At 36.9% G+C, this 14,841-nt stretch overlaps 1 protein-coding gene across 1 annotated transcript in view; it reads right to left on the minus strand.

The window, feature by feature from the left end:
- The window catches only part of ALDH1L2 (aldehyde dehydrogenase 1 family member L2), a 30,031-nt gene that overhangs the window by 1,674 nt on the left and 13,516 nt on the right, over positions 1-14,841 (minus strand). Inside the window, 16 exon segments of the mRNA XM_030959504.1 lie at positions 684-883; positions 1,860-1,965; positions 2,523-2,688; positions 3,414-3,512; positions 4,011-4,107; positions 4,376-4,469; positions 4,913-5,000; positions 5,349-5,454; positions 5,559-5,629; positions 6,383-6,533; positions 9,030-9,157; positions 10,729-10,848; positions 11,132-11,276; positions 12,092-12,183; positions 13,572-13,697; positions 14,098-14,232. Coding sequence (XP_030815364.1) covers positions 684-883; positions 1,860-1,965; positions 2,523-2,688; positions 3,414-3,512; positions 4,011-4,107; positions 4,376-4,469; positions 4,913-5,000; positions 5,349-5,454; positions 5,559-5,629; positions 6,383-6,533; positions 9,030-9,157; positions 10,729-10,848; positions 11,132-11,276; positions 12,092-12,183; positions 13,572-13,697; positions 14,098-14,232 — 1,924 coding nt within the window.

A 14,841-nucleotide genomic window follows, 5' to 3' on the forward strand; every position in this document is an offset into this window, starting at 1 on the left:
AAGCAGTAGCCGTCTTTGGATGGCCACTGGGGACTCATAGCTGTATTTATGAACTTTGTTTCTCTTCTATTAAAGGTCAGAGATAGAGAAGCTGTGTGAAAATCAGTAATCTTTTTTTCCCTGACATCATCACTTATTTTGGTTTCAGGAAATGTCTTCGAAGATTCCAAAAGCAAAAATCTGTTGTGTGAATGAAAATAGATTTTCCTTTTTTCTCTGCCCTGAAGCTTGATCTGTCCAGACTTGCAAAGCTTCTTTGACAGAGAGGACTTCACTTTTCTAAAAAGTTGTTTTGAAAAGAGAGTGTTTTTTAATGCATCTTTTTCTGTGTCTGTTGACAAATTTTGGTGACATTTTAAGCTATAAAAAGTTTCCCATGGTCTTACCTAGAGGAGAAACCTAAATTAGCATTCTCTCTGAGGTAAATAATATTTTGGCCGATACCATTGTTACTTGACAGTCTTTTGTAGCCTGTACAGAGCTCTAAAAGCTGTAATTTATTTGTCTGCTCTCAGAGCAGTTGGAGAGGAATATTCTGTGTTATTTAGCAAATGTACAGCAAATGCTGAATGGGAAGTGTTGAAGTGGGAATATTTAGGGAGGGAGAGGAATTGGGTTAAGGATTGTAATTCTTTCATTGATTAGGACTCTGAGACAATAAATGAGGGAAGGGGACAACTTACCTAAATCTTTCCCAAAGCCAGACAGTTTAAATCCACCAAATGGCGCTGCCACATCAGTTTTGTTGTAAGTGTTAATAAAAACTGTCCCAGCTTCTAGCTTTTCACTGATGTAGAGAGCTTTGTTTATGTCTTTTGTGAAAATTCCTGAAGCTAAGCCATATTCTGTGGCATTTGCTCGTTGCAATACTCCATCGACATCCCTGTGGGGGAAATAAATTATTTAATTGCAACTAGGTAAAATAAAGAAGTGTTAGCAACCTTCTACCTTAAGTGTCATTGAAGCAACTTTTCCCATGGCCTTTCTTCTCCAGTGAGCTTTTTAAAAGATTCATCCTTATTAAGGATGAATCTGTGTGTCAATCTAACAGATCCATGGCAGTTCACACCCTTGCTTCAAGCTCATGAAGCTCATAACTTCACTTTTCAAAGATTAATATCTACACTGAGAAATGTCATGGGAAATGTTGCTACTGTACAACTTGGGAATTAGAGCAATACAAAAATGCCTGTAAAGCAGATGATGAATCAGTTGGCTAAAATTGTGTCCAGCTTTACAAGTTAATGCAGAATAAAAGCTGGAATTTAAACTGCTATCAAGACATAACTTTTCAGACTATTTCCAGAGTACTATTTTCTGTCTGCATCTCATCTCCATACAGCTTCAAAAATCAACAGTAGTTTAAAACTTTAAAAAATTCAATGCAGTTCGTTAAGACTACAGAATTTATGGATGTGCAAGGTTCTCTACATGGCTGGTTCTTAACTTTATTATCAAACTGCAGAAGATGAAACCTGATGGAAATATTTATGTGAAGTTTCTATGTAGTGTTTTAAACTCATCTGTATGCTAAATAATTCTTATGATCCAGAATGAAAGACATTAGAAAATACAGTTTACAAAATAGATAGAGGAATTTTCATTTGCAAAAGTAATGTGCCAGTGTTACACAATACACAACACTGCAGTCTTCTATAACAGGAAAAATAAGTAATTCCACTAGGAAAAATACACATCTTGTAATTTGATCAAGCTGTTGCAATTACCACACAAACTTCACTAAAATGTTTCACTAAACACTAGGTATTCAGATTGGTCTAACAAGATTTTACAAACTACTGTGTATGCTGTTACTTCTTCACTTTGGGTGAAAATACAGTAACCAGACGAGAACATACCCATTTTTAAATTTAGAGATGACCATCACAGGACCAAAGGATTCTTCCTGGGCGATATACATATGGTCTTCAACATCTGTGAATACAGTGGGTTCCATGAAGAAACCTAAAGAGAGGATAGAGCATGGTTTTGAGCATGGTGAAAGTGCTTAAGAGTTTGCTGTTGTCCAGGCCATTTCTGTCCCATGCTTTGAGGTCATAAATAACTTGCAACTTGAAACAGAAAATAATTATGAATGAAGTATGAATGTAAATGCATGCACTTCAAGAGAAATGGCAGACAAAAGGGTAAAAGAACAGCCTGTACATCAGTGACAACATGTGCTGTTCCCTGCCAGGCTGGGAGGTCTCTGCATGCCACAGCCCAGGTGACTTCTTGGGGGAAGACCCTGTTATCTGACAGCAGGAAGACAAAGTTACAGCAAGTCACAGAGGCCACTGTTTTTCTTGCTACCCAAAAAGAAGATGGATTGTAAGATCTAAATAAAGATCTCATACTTTATTTGCACAGCTTCTCATAATATGAGATTTGAAAGCTCTGTGGTATCATGGGCTTACCTGGTACTGTTCCCACGATACTGCAACTCCACAAAATACTGAGACAATCATGACCGCTCTTGCATAAAATGTAAAAGTTCTAAATATCTCTGGAAAGCCTTTTACCTGGTCTACGTACTTGTCTTCCTCCATACACTAGAGTGGCTCCTTCTTTTACTCCAGTTTCACAGTATTGCAGCAGCTTTTCCAAATGTGCCTTGTGATTTTGTGGCCCATGATCTGTAGATCTGTCAAGTGGGTCACCAATTTTCATCTTTTTTATTTCTTCAACCTATAGGTTACCCAATTAAAATGAAGTTACATAACACAGCAATATTGTTAAAAGTGACCAGAAATTAGGAATGCTGTCTTTGGTGCTAGGAAGATGGAATCCAAGAAAATATTGAATTCTTAGGTATAATGCTTTTCCCTTTTTATAATTAGGCTTTGTCTTTTGTTTCACAATCTCTAATTACTTCAGAAAGTTTTTGATGCTTTGTTCATGTGTGTATTATCTTCTGCTATTAAGATAGGCATGTAAAATGTTAACTTTTACCAGTGGTCAATGACTTAGGACAGATATTTCCTGTTCTTAAGCAAAATAAATGAATTCTCCAGTGCCACAGCATGGCAACTATTGCATTTTTTAATAGCGACCTTTGTATTCTAGCTGTGCTTCCTATATTCCTTTTTTTGACTTTACAGAAGCCTTCTTCAATCACATTGACCTGACTTCAGTAATTATTTGTAATCTTATTTTCCTAGTCAAATATGAACTTTCACTGAAAGTACAATATCTATTTAACTGCCACTTATCTGTGTATTACTGGTACAAATATTTCCCTTCAATGCTTCCTTTTAACCATGTAAGAGGTCCCTGAGAAGCATCACTGTCTATCAGAAGCAATAATGAGAAAATAGGCAATTGAAAATAAGAAACATAAGTGTGTATAAAACTAGTGGATCCTTCTGCCACAGTAAAACATATGCTTAAACTTTAGTCGTTGAATATCTTACCACTTTTCTAACAAACTCATCATGAATTGATTCTTCCACAAACAGCCTGCCAGCTGCAATGCAGTTTTCTCCTTTGTTGAAATACACTGCTCCCATACCCTGATCAGGAAAAAACCATAAATATTTATATGCATTTTGTTCAGTTTCCATTCTGTTCCCTTAGGTTGTATGCAGTGTTTGTGACCCCAGATGTTTAATGCTTTATGTTAAAGGATATTACCAATGCAACATCTTATTTATGAACTTTGAACACAATATGGCTGGTAGGGAAGGTGAATTATTATGATTGATAATTGATGCATGATTGATTGATTGAGTGATTGATCGATTCATAAACTAAAAGCTATATGGCAATAGGGAGCTCAATTCTTTGTTTTGTTGTAATTGCTAATGTATATTTCTTGTAGTATTGCCTTTTTGGGGCAGCATGAACAGTTAAATTGTGCTGGCATAAAGAAATATGAGTCTGTTTTCTAACAGATCTCAAGGTTTTTCATGTAAAGGATCCCTGGTATTTTTCTTGTCAAGTCAAGAAGAATATTGCAGTGTAGATGCACACAAAGGCTTTGAATAAATTTTACTTCAAAGTAACATTACCATTTTTACAGCTCTGTCAAGTTCACAGTCACTGAATATGATCAATGGTGATTTGCCACCAAGTTCCAGAGAAACTTTCTTCAGGTTAGCAGCTGCACTGTAAAAAATAAAAATAGTCATATAAACCCAAAGTAGCAATATAAACCCAATTTTTAATATATTTTTCCATTATTTCCTTTGAATCATAACTAGCGAAAATGTACAAACCTCTACTGTCCAGTAGTGACTTAACAGAATTCTACATAGGGGTAAACAACCATATATAGTTATGCTTTTTCATTACTGCTACATGCACAACATATCTAGTAAGGTACTTCAGAACCAGACTAAGCAGGGTTTATTTATGATTCTTTTGCTGAGAGTACCTCTTCATGATCTGTTTACCAGTTGGTGTTGAACCAGTGAATCCAACTTTGCGAACATCTGGATGTTCAGAGAGGTGCTGTCCCACTAAGCCACCTATCAGAGTGAGGAAAGCAGTGTAACTGGATGGTACATGGACAATTTTTACTATTCCAGCAGCAGCACTGGAGCTGCTGAGAAGGAGCTTACACCACAAATCAAATATAGTATCACATTCCTATTTATATTTGCAGCTTTATTCCTATGACTATGAATAAGCTTCACAATTAAGTGAACATGTTTCTCTGTATGTAATACGTTCTTTTCCAGAGTGTTTGTGTCAATTGTGTGAACTTGTAAAGGGTGTAGGCTGACAGCTCCTACCGCTAACTAAAGCCAGATTTTTCCAATTCTCTTCTGGAAACATATGAAATCACTGCATGAAAAGCTGCAAGCCTAGTACCTGTGAACAGATCTATGTAACAGAGCTTCAAAAAGGTGAAGAACTTCACTGGTTTTAGCATGACCTCTCCCAGAAAAATAATGAGTTCAAGTTTTACCTGAACCAGGCAGTATATTTATAACGCCCTTAGGAAATCCTGCTTTAGCTGAGAGTTCTGCAAACTTCAAGGAAGTCAGAGGTGTGACCTAAGTAGAAACATTTAGATTAGGTCTCCTGTTTTAATCAAATGCATGATGATACCTTTTACATTCAATACATCTTAGCTTTGATACAATATTCACCTTACAGTATTGGCATATTAGAAGTGATGGCTTCTTATGGAAAATAATTAATTCTTGAAAATGAGATTAGCACCAGAGCAGAATTTGAGTCAATCAATACTTTTTATCACCATGGCAGTTTGTATTATTACAAACGCACTTTCAAATATATGACACAGTCAACATATGACAGATCAATCTATGAGCGAAATCTGCTATATTGCCTAAATCATTCTGCATCTGGGCCATCTGTATATTTCTTTTTGCTCTTACCTGAGCTGGTTTGAGTACAAGGGTATTGCCTGCAGCCAAGCATGCTGCGCTCTTCCATGCAAGCATCATCAGTGGGTAATTCCAGGGGATAATAATTGCACAGACACTTCAGGTAGGGAAAAACAGGGAAAGATTACATATTTGATGGCAGCTTTTCAATGACTTTTCTGCATGTCAAATCTGTCACTAAGAAGAAAAAGTGACACTCACCCGATTGGCTCTTTCTTGGTGAATGTTAGATTATGGTTTGGCCGGGCCTGGTTAATTGGAATTGTAGCACCCTAAAAGACAAAGGAGGGACAAATCTTCATACTGATTTATAACTTTTATAACAAATATATTTGCCATGTAAGTATGTTTCAGAAAGCTACAGAGTAGGCTTCAAAACCACAAGCATTTTTGCATGAGAGAAAGGGACACAGATGCTTCTACTGTATGATTTCCTATTATGGATATTGTAATCAAGTCCTGACTGTCATCTGGGTGAAATAACAGCACAGATTAAAAAAAAAGTATGGGAGAACATAAATCAAGGGTCTGATGAACAAAAAAAAAAACAAAAAAAAAAACCAAAAAAAACCAAACTGGATGATATTTTGATTGGTCTTAAAGATACTGGAAGAAATGCTCTTGAATGTGTGCCACACGTTCTGCCATCAAGCAAACTCACCAGCCTTGGTCAGACTGCAGCAAAGCACAAGTCTCTGCACTTACCTGCTTAATAAGCACAGCAACATTCTGCTTCATGAATAACCAAGAGCTGACCAAGCAAGTATATCCACTGTGACACCTCAGCTGATTTCTTCACTATTTAGAGCCCCATTCTAAATCCGTATTCTCCAGATGGAGGTGGACTTTCCTTTTGTACTGACAGGGAGACCCATTCTAGTTAAAATTCTGGTTTCACTTTAGTTTTTGATTCCTCAGTAACTTTTTCCTTTTACTACTTTTTGGCACTGTTTCAGAAGAATAACAACAAAAAAGAAGTGTAGAGAAGCACTGCCATTGATCATTTCCTTTACATATTCACTTGCCTGAATTTTGTCACACCATCCAGCAAAGTATCTGAATGTTTGCACAGACATTCCAATATGAGTCTTCAGAGCTAAAGTGTAGACAGCTCCTGAGTCAATAGACTCTATTGTCGCTAACTCCTCTTGATGTTCTTCCATCAGATCTGCAAGTCTTTAATATAAATGTTAAAAATCCGCATTAAAGGAAATTACATCTAAAATTATATTAGGTGTGGCAAAGAAGCATAATCAAAACAGCATTGCCACTAAATTTGGAGGTGGAGGCACTACTCCTTAATATCAGCGAAGGATTGAACAATTGCCCATTACTCTGCAAATGTCTTCACATTGGCTGTAGTAGAGACTGAATGAACACATGACCTGTGCAAACTCAATTAAGGTGTAAGTAAGACCGTAGTAAGTATTACTAAATTGATAATAACTATCAGTGTCTCAAAAATACATCTGCACAGATTGATACCTGTACTTATGAGGCACTACTGTTAGTTTAGTGTCCCCTGTTCAGGTCTGTTTGCATCAAAGAATTTTCACATTCAGTTCTCCATATTGTCTCACATGCATTAATGTTTTTCTTCAACTTCCCTCTGTGATTTTGTACTCAGATACATAATCAGTGTTCCCACATGATTTTAAGAGCTTAAGAAAAGTGCATTTTTGATCCTGTAAAGAGTACTCAAAACCGGGTGTGAAACTTGTGAAATTTTTCCATTATGTAAATTCTGGCCATTTAAATCATTTGCATAGATGTGGGAAAATGCTCTTTTAGTACCCGTTTTAAGGGTAAAAACGTACCCAAGTACCCAAGATACTCCCCCTGTATCTTGGAGACCCAGCTACAGGTCACAGCATTGGCAGTGTTGTGTAAGAGAATGGATTTAGGCATGTGAGGGACAAAGGAGAAGGTTCCATTTAAAGTGTGCTTAATATTTTCTATTAATGATTCCTTAAGACAAAGCAGCAGAGCTAGGAGCTTTAATGGCACACACATTCTCTTTGGTTCAGCACTCAAAATCTCCAGTTTGAACAGAGGCCAGAGAACAAGGGGCCTTATTTCAATTAAGGTGGTCCAGAGAGAGATTTTATCTCTCTCTGGGAATGGTTTGCAACGTAAACACTCTGGTGTTTTATCCTAAAGAATGATTTACCTAAGCAAAGCTTTTAATCCAGGGATAACCAGGCCAGTGTAAGGGAACTGTATTTTTCTATACCTAATACAGCTATTCTTGCAAATCTTCCAAGTCTAAAACAGAGCAGGAGTTTTCACACCTTAAAATTTTCTCTTTAGGTCAGAGTTAATTTTGTCTCTCAAGCACTCTACATTCCTGATACAAATTAAGCACAAGTTTATGCATGCCTTCAATATGTGCACACTTGTGAAAAACATAAGTATTTAATGTTCAGTTCTGACTTGCCCATTTTCTCTTGTGATAACTACTAACTTTGCAAGAGCCCTGCAGGCCTTTTTCCATGGCCTGGTCACATACTTAATAAGATAAGAATGTTTCGCTTTGCTTTCATTCTTTTTTGCTAAGATTCCTGCAATGTCTTATAAAATGTGGCATTTTTTCAGGAGAAAAAACCTGAAAAAATAGCTTCTTTACTCATGTCTGCTCATTCATTTGCATGTTTAGACCTGAAAAAGCATTGAAAGCTTTTCATATAGCCCACAAAAGAGGTTTTCTTTATAGGGAAGCTCTGACGCTTCTAGTCACCTGAAGTTTGCAAGACAGTGTTCTCCCTGTGATTGGGAGAAGCATCATACTGCACATGGAGAATCTATAATACTTGGGGTTTTATTAGCTGCCTCCTGTGTCACGCTCACACTATCTAGTCAGCATTGCCATCTTTCTAAGGTCACCTCTACCCCTTCAAGAATCAAAGCTCACCATTAAAATAGCATTAATTCAACAAAACCTCTGCTTATCTTCTGAACCAACAGCAACACGGCCAAAAATAAGAACCAGGCATTAACTAGACATGGTGAGACAGATACAAAAAAGAGATAAAAGTATCTCAGGTAAATGTTTGAATTAGCTTACAAAATTCCTGCACAGGACAATTCTTTCTCTGCAGACCATAACACATGTCCTACAGTGGGTCTTTAGCCAGAGGCTGGCATATGATCCTGAAAAAATCTAGCATCAGTTACAGTCTACTTCAAAATTAGTGGCAATGAAGGTGTATATTTACTGTATGGAGTGCACATGCAGGCAGGCTTAGCAAGGTCAAATCTCTGCCTACCTAACTCACATGGACGGTTTTTAAAGCTTAGCCTCACTTATATGGAAGGACGGGGGTTTACAAGGGAATTTTCAATCTTTGCAATGAAACTCATATAGATTAAATGAAGACATCAAGTATTTAAAATATATTTTGCTCAAATTCTTTGCTTCCATTCATAAATAATAATGAAAGGATGGCAGCAAGGAAGAGACCACAAGTTCTTCTCTGATGCAAGAAAGGTTGGCAGGATAAGAGCTGAGGCTGCTACACTGAAATCAATTGGGATAAAAAGATGGCTAGTCTGGATCCTCTGACAGTGGGATTATGAACATCCATCACCTTCAGAAAATGTATACAACAATTCTTCAGAGAAACAAAACAAGATTTGAGGAAATGAAACAAATGCAAGCTGTCTTGTACATACCTGTACATGAGTAGCCCTCTTTCCCTCGCATTCATCCTCCTCCATTCACCATTTTCAAAAGCCTCCTTTGCTGCTGCCACTGCCTTGTCCACATCAGCCACTGAGGCAGAAGATACACTGGCTATTACCTGTGCAAAGGTAGCATTGTGTTAGCTCAAAAAGAAACATTGGGATACAGAGTGTTACTCCTTCATCCCAAATTTCTAGACTGGGTATAAGCAAACAATATCCTCATCAGTGGCAGTTGTCATGGGCAAGCCACGTGGGCTGCAAAAAGTTTAGACACAATTGAGGTGGCAGAATTTGGAGGACACTGCAGGGAGACAGATTCCTTAATCTTTCTTTTTCTTCAAAGTAAGGTGCATTGTCCTGTGGGAAAAGCAAGGCACACTTTCCCAAGTATATTTTCTGGGAATCGTAGCGAGGAACCTCAGAGAAAGAAGAAACAATTCTTATCTCATTTGCTGCGCCTGTGTTCGTGCAAAAGTAGAAAGCAATATGGAGATTGTTTACCCATGGTGTTTTGTTTTATTGGCCTATCAGGGCCAAGTGCATGTCCAGACTGTCGGTCAGCAGACAGGGACAAGATTCTGTTCAGCTGAGTTGAGTGCTGGTGCAGATTCAGTTTAGATGTAATATAGTATAATAAAGTAATTAATTAGCCTTCTGATATCAATGGAGTTCTCCTTGTCGTTTCTTCCCTTCATCAGGGTTGCCCTGCTTATACTATATTGTCCCACTGGATCTCACCCTCTCTTTCCATATATAAAACCAATGTGGTATTGGTTTTACACTTCCAACAAAAGCTGGAAGTCTTTTTCTGTGGTATCACAATCTAATATCTCAACATGCTAAAGCAACTCCCACATGTTCCATTTCTAAGGAATGGAGCTTCTGTTATCATAAACCACCATAAACACACAGTATTTTATGATGATTTTGTTCTAAATACACACATTGTAAATCCTAACACAGAATGGTTTTGACTGTCATTCCATTCTATAATGAGTTTCCAGAAAAGTATCAGAGTCTGACTTCTAATGATAATGAAATTTTTGTCATTGATTTCAGAAGACTTCATTTACTTCAGAATTAAATGGCAACTACATGGACATCAGGATCACTTCTCTTATATATAATTCACAGTTATGATTTGCTCAACCAATACTGGGTAGTTCAGGACTAAAGTGCAACAGTATGTATTTTGCTATTGAAAAGTTTTTTTTTTTACTGGGAATTTAAAGGGACATTTTCGTGTCAAAATTACCCTAAGGTAGCAGATTTATTAAAAAAGTAAAAAAAGAAAGAAGTTGATTACTGACAGAAATATACCGAATATCCTAAAAGAAACACTTCTTTAGCAAATAAACTCCATCAATTTCTGTTTGCAAAGCTAAACAAGAATGAAATCAAGGTAAAATGTTCAGCTGGGTGTAAAAAGTGATGTAGTAATTGAAGTAGAAGTAGGTTATTTTTGCTTTGCAGCTTGACTCAAATGGAAAAAATTGTAGAATACGCAAAATGTAAAATAAACTGAAATTTGAAATTATTTCAGGATGTTGTTTAATTTATTATACTTTAAAATTAAAGTTTTAAAATTTAAGTTTTAGAATTAGCAATATTCAGGTGATGTTTCAGATTTTTAATAGGCAATACCAATAAAATAAACTGGCATTAATCATATTTAGAAATTACTTACTGATCCATCTGCTGGATTTATAGTGTCATATGTTTTTCCATCATCAGCATCTATAAATTTCCCATTTATGAAACATTGGTACGGCATATTCACAGTCATGTTGTTCATATTTTTTGAAACCTGGGTGAAATAAAAACTAAATTATTTTAAAATTATAATAACTAAAATTTTAATGTAGCTTAACAAGCTTTTGATATCTGCAGCCAATATCCAGACACATTTTAGCCTATATATGCAGCTGTTAGAAGTAAAATGTAATGGAAACCAGATACAAATATATAGAAGTTTGTATAACCAAGTAGTTTGCTTTCCTTCTGCATCAAGCAGTCTAATAAAATGCATTGTCTGCCCTCCCCTAAAACCCAGGAAAGACTAAGCAACAATGCAAAATTAAAGGCCTTACATAATCAGTGACTAACTCTTCTTTGCCTTCTCCTCTGAGTCTTCTGACAGCCATCTGAATAAAGTCTGCAAACTTAGTGGCCATATACACATCTTCATTCTGTAGCTGCAGTCCACAATGTTTCTCTTTGATCTCTTCTAGCATTCTAAACATTTTGAAGAAGGAGTAAGTTTAAGTAAAAAATTAAAGAATTCTCCAGATAATTGAATCATTAGAAGGGCAAAAGGGATCAAAACTGGGCCTCAGTTTGCATGCATGTGAATGTGTGTGTGTGTTTCTCTGACAAGGGCACAAAAATGATGCACTTTCCTGAAATCTGTTGGCTTAATTGTGGATGCTATGAAAATGTCATTTCTGGAACACTCTCAATAAAACTTTTGAAAATCAATTACTAGAAGATATTGATATGCCATTGGATATCAATATTTGGGACTACTCCAGCCAAAATATGGAGGACTTTGAGCTTGGTGGGTAACCAGCACAATAATCAGTTTGTTTAAAAATGCTGGTTTTATATTATGGTCTGTGCTGCAAAAAGAAGGCAAACGAGGTGACCCAAGCCATGACAAACTCAGTGCATCTTTAAGCATGGGCTCAATTCTTTCTGTGAAAGGTTTCTCTTTCCCTCTGGGGAGGTCTTTGCTCAGGTTCCCAGTCAGTCCCCTGGTCTGGAAGTACCTGTAGCTGCACACAGACAGGTTTGAGCATCACCATGCTCCCCTGGGCGTGATGTTCCTGAAGTTAAGGGGAATTTTCCTTCAGTAGAAAGAGCAGGATTACAGCAATATCTCATAACTTAGGGAGAAGAACTGCACATGCTTCCAAGGTAAGAAAGGGAATATTAAGGTTATTGGAAAACATAGAGGGGTTTGGTTTTTTAACACCACTGATTTAAATGCACCATGACAACTTTTTTCATTAACTTTGGCTTTACAATTTTCTTATTTTGAATATTCCTACCTGACAACATGCATAGAGGATGCTCCAGATTTGAAGAAGTCTGTGGAATCCTCAATCACAGCAACATTGCTTAAAATTCTCTTCCAAATAGCCTAATAATACAGAACAATAACAGAGACAATAATGAATAATCATCTAATAGCAAAAAGTATTTATCCAACTGTATTTTCTATAGTATTAGTACCTACAACATATATTATTTCAAAGGTTTCTAAAACATGAAGTTATTTTAAGAGGGTCTAAAACAGTCTAGAGACATGATGTCAGACAAGAAATTTTTCAATACAATAAGATGATCAAAATGTAGTATTTTGTCCATGGAAATTTTACCCAATAAAGCAAGAAACCTGAATGGTGCAATGCTAAAACTTTTCAGGCCCATTTTTAAAAGACGTTTTATCCTCCAAATAATAAGTTCCTATTGCATTACAGAATGTGTCATCAGTATAGGCAAGGACAGCCTGGGGCACTTTATGAATGGATTGATGATATTTCAGGCACCTGGCCAAGGCTGAGAAGTAGTTTAAGCTGCATGCATGAGATGGAGAAATAAACAGTTCAATAACTGGTAATGTAATATTTCAATTAATTATAAATGAGTTTCACAGTTAGCAGGCAGTGTCATCAATTGATCATTTTATACTTCTTTTCATAATTTTCTCAGTCATTCAATAGCTTCAGGCAGCATTTAGGTTGCTGGCAAGCAGATTCAAGGTAATCTTTAATCAGCAGCTTAAAATACTAGTACATGAAGCTGCCTGACCTGTGCCAAAAGTTAATAACCCTGCAGCAGAGTCAGCACAAGGGAAGACATCTATGATTCATTTGCTCCGGCACAAAACTTTAATGATAAATGTGGCTTTCAGCTAAGCCCCTGATACTACAGAGGGATGGATTTCAGGAGAGGGTAGGAAAGTTCCTCTTTGGCTATGAGAGTTTTCTGCTCCAGTTGTTCCCATCCCTCTGGCAGCCAGCCCCTTGTGTGTGGTTGTGGCAGAAGAAGTGCACACAGGTACAGTGAGAAAACTGCTGCCTTTTGCTTTTAGAAGGCTGTTTTGAGACTCCCTGGAGCTTGTCCAACAGGCCCATTCTGAGCACATCCTAGCGATGAACAGCACAGTGAAAAAAAGATTCCAAGAACTGTCCAAGTCTACCAGTGTTGAAAATCTCACTTCTATGAGGTGAAACTCAGTCTGTTTTTCCTCACCCCACCTTCATCACTTGTAGATATTTACCACTGCCTGCACTGACTGTTTTTGTATCACCTGTATCTGAAAGAAAACTTTGTAAAGTGAGACAAATACACCAGTGAATCCCCACCTGAATTAATATCAATAACTAAACCTTCATCCCCAATATACGTTGAGTACATTTTATCAAAAATTTACTTGCATGACTAAACAAAAGATATGCCTTGCCAAAATAAGTATGTAATGTTTTTGTCTGAATAATATCCCACTGAAGCAGTTTAGGGAATTACTCTGATATCTTCTGCAATCTTTTTCTCCTCTTCTGTAAGTTCCAGGGCAGTTGTGTCATCAGCAGAGAAGTATTTAGATGCAGGGATCATTCTTCCATCCTCAAACTGCAGATTTCTCACTAGTACCTGAAAAATGAGAGTATATGATTTTAAATTGTTTGGGAGGTAGCACATCCTTGGGTGAAGAGTTTTTAGGCATTAATAGAGTGATTGAAATAGTGAAATAAATTGCTTACAGGAAATCTGATATGACGCAGGCAATTTAGCATAGGCCATTCATACCTGTCTCTTAAATTCTCTCCTAGTAAGAACAGATTTTACTCCACATAGGAAATTACTATGGATTGAGTGAAAAGCACAACATGAATGTCTTCTCTATAGGATGGTAGAGGATTGATAAAACTCCAAGTGAATCAGCTGTCAGTTGTTAGCACCTGAATTTATCTAGCTTGACAGTTCCACACTACTTGCCCTTCTTGCTAAAACTATTCCATCCATGCTTATGTTTGCCAGACTGAGCACTTACCATCTTCCCATCGTTTCCAAAAACAACCAGACCATTCTTTGTTACAAGTCCTGGTCTTGAAGCACCTTTTATTGTCAGCTCTTGTCCAGCAGGCACTGAAGCATCAAGTAATGATGAGCCATAAAAAGTAACCACCTAAAAAGAAATGTAATTAAAAGTGCGCAGGTTCTAGGTGTGCTGTAAAGTTTTAACAACTTTATTATACTGTTTTGAAGCTTTAATATAATGGAAATAAAATATAATTACCTACACATGGAAAACATGTTACAACATTTCTAGATCTTTACAACTCAGAACAAGTAAAACTTTGCAAATTGCCTAAACCTGCAAAGCAGCTGAGCTGTAACAATGTGCATACTGCAACCAGTGCAGGAAAGGGAGCAGCTTTTGACAGTGCATGCCCACAGTGAGGGACCACTTCACTCTATAAAATTTCATAGATTTATTTTTGCAAACTATCTAGGCCCACATCTCCTTAAAATGAAATCCTCTGTTATTTCAGCAGCCCACAGTGTTTCATTTTGCTGTCCATACTGTGATGTTGGCCACTATACATGGGCTGTATTATATTGTAATGCCTACCTGCTTCCCAAAATGACTGGCACAGTTTGTTCTACTCTTCATACCTTTGTACCATGTCTCTTTTTTTTTCATATATTGTACTTATCTTTCTTCAAATTAAATTAATTCTGCTATTAAAAAACTCTTAACTACTGTGTTCTGCGTATTTCTTTAGGTGCCTGT

This window comes from Camarhynchus parvulus, chromosome 1A (genome assembly GCF_901933205.1).
Source record: "Camarhynchus parvulus chromosome 1A, STF_HiC, whole genome shotgun sequence".
Lineage (NCBI taxonomy): Eukaryota > Metazoa > Chordata > Aves > Passeriformes > Thraupidae > Camarhynchus > Camarhynchus parvulus.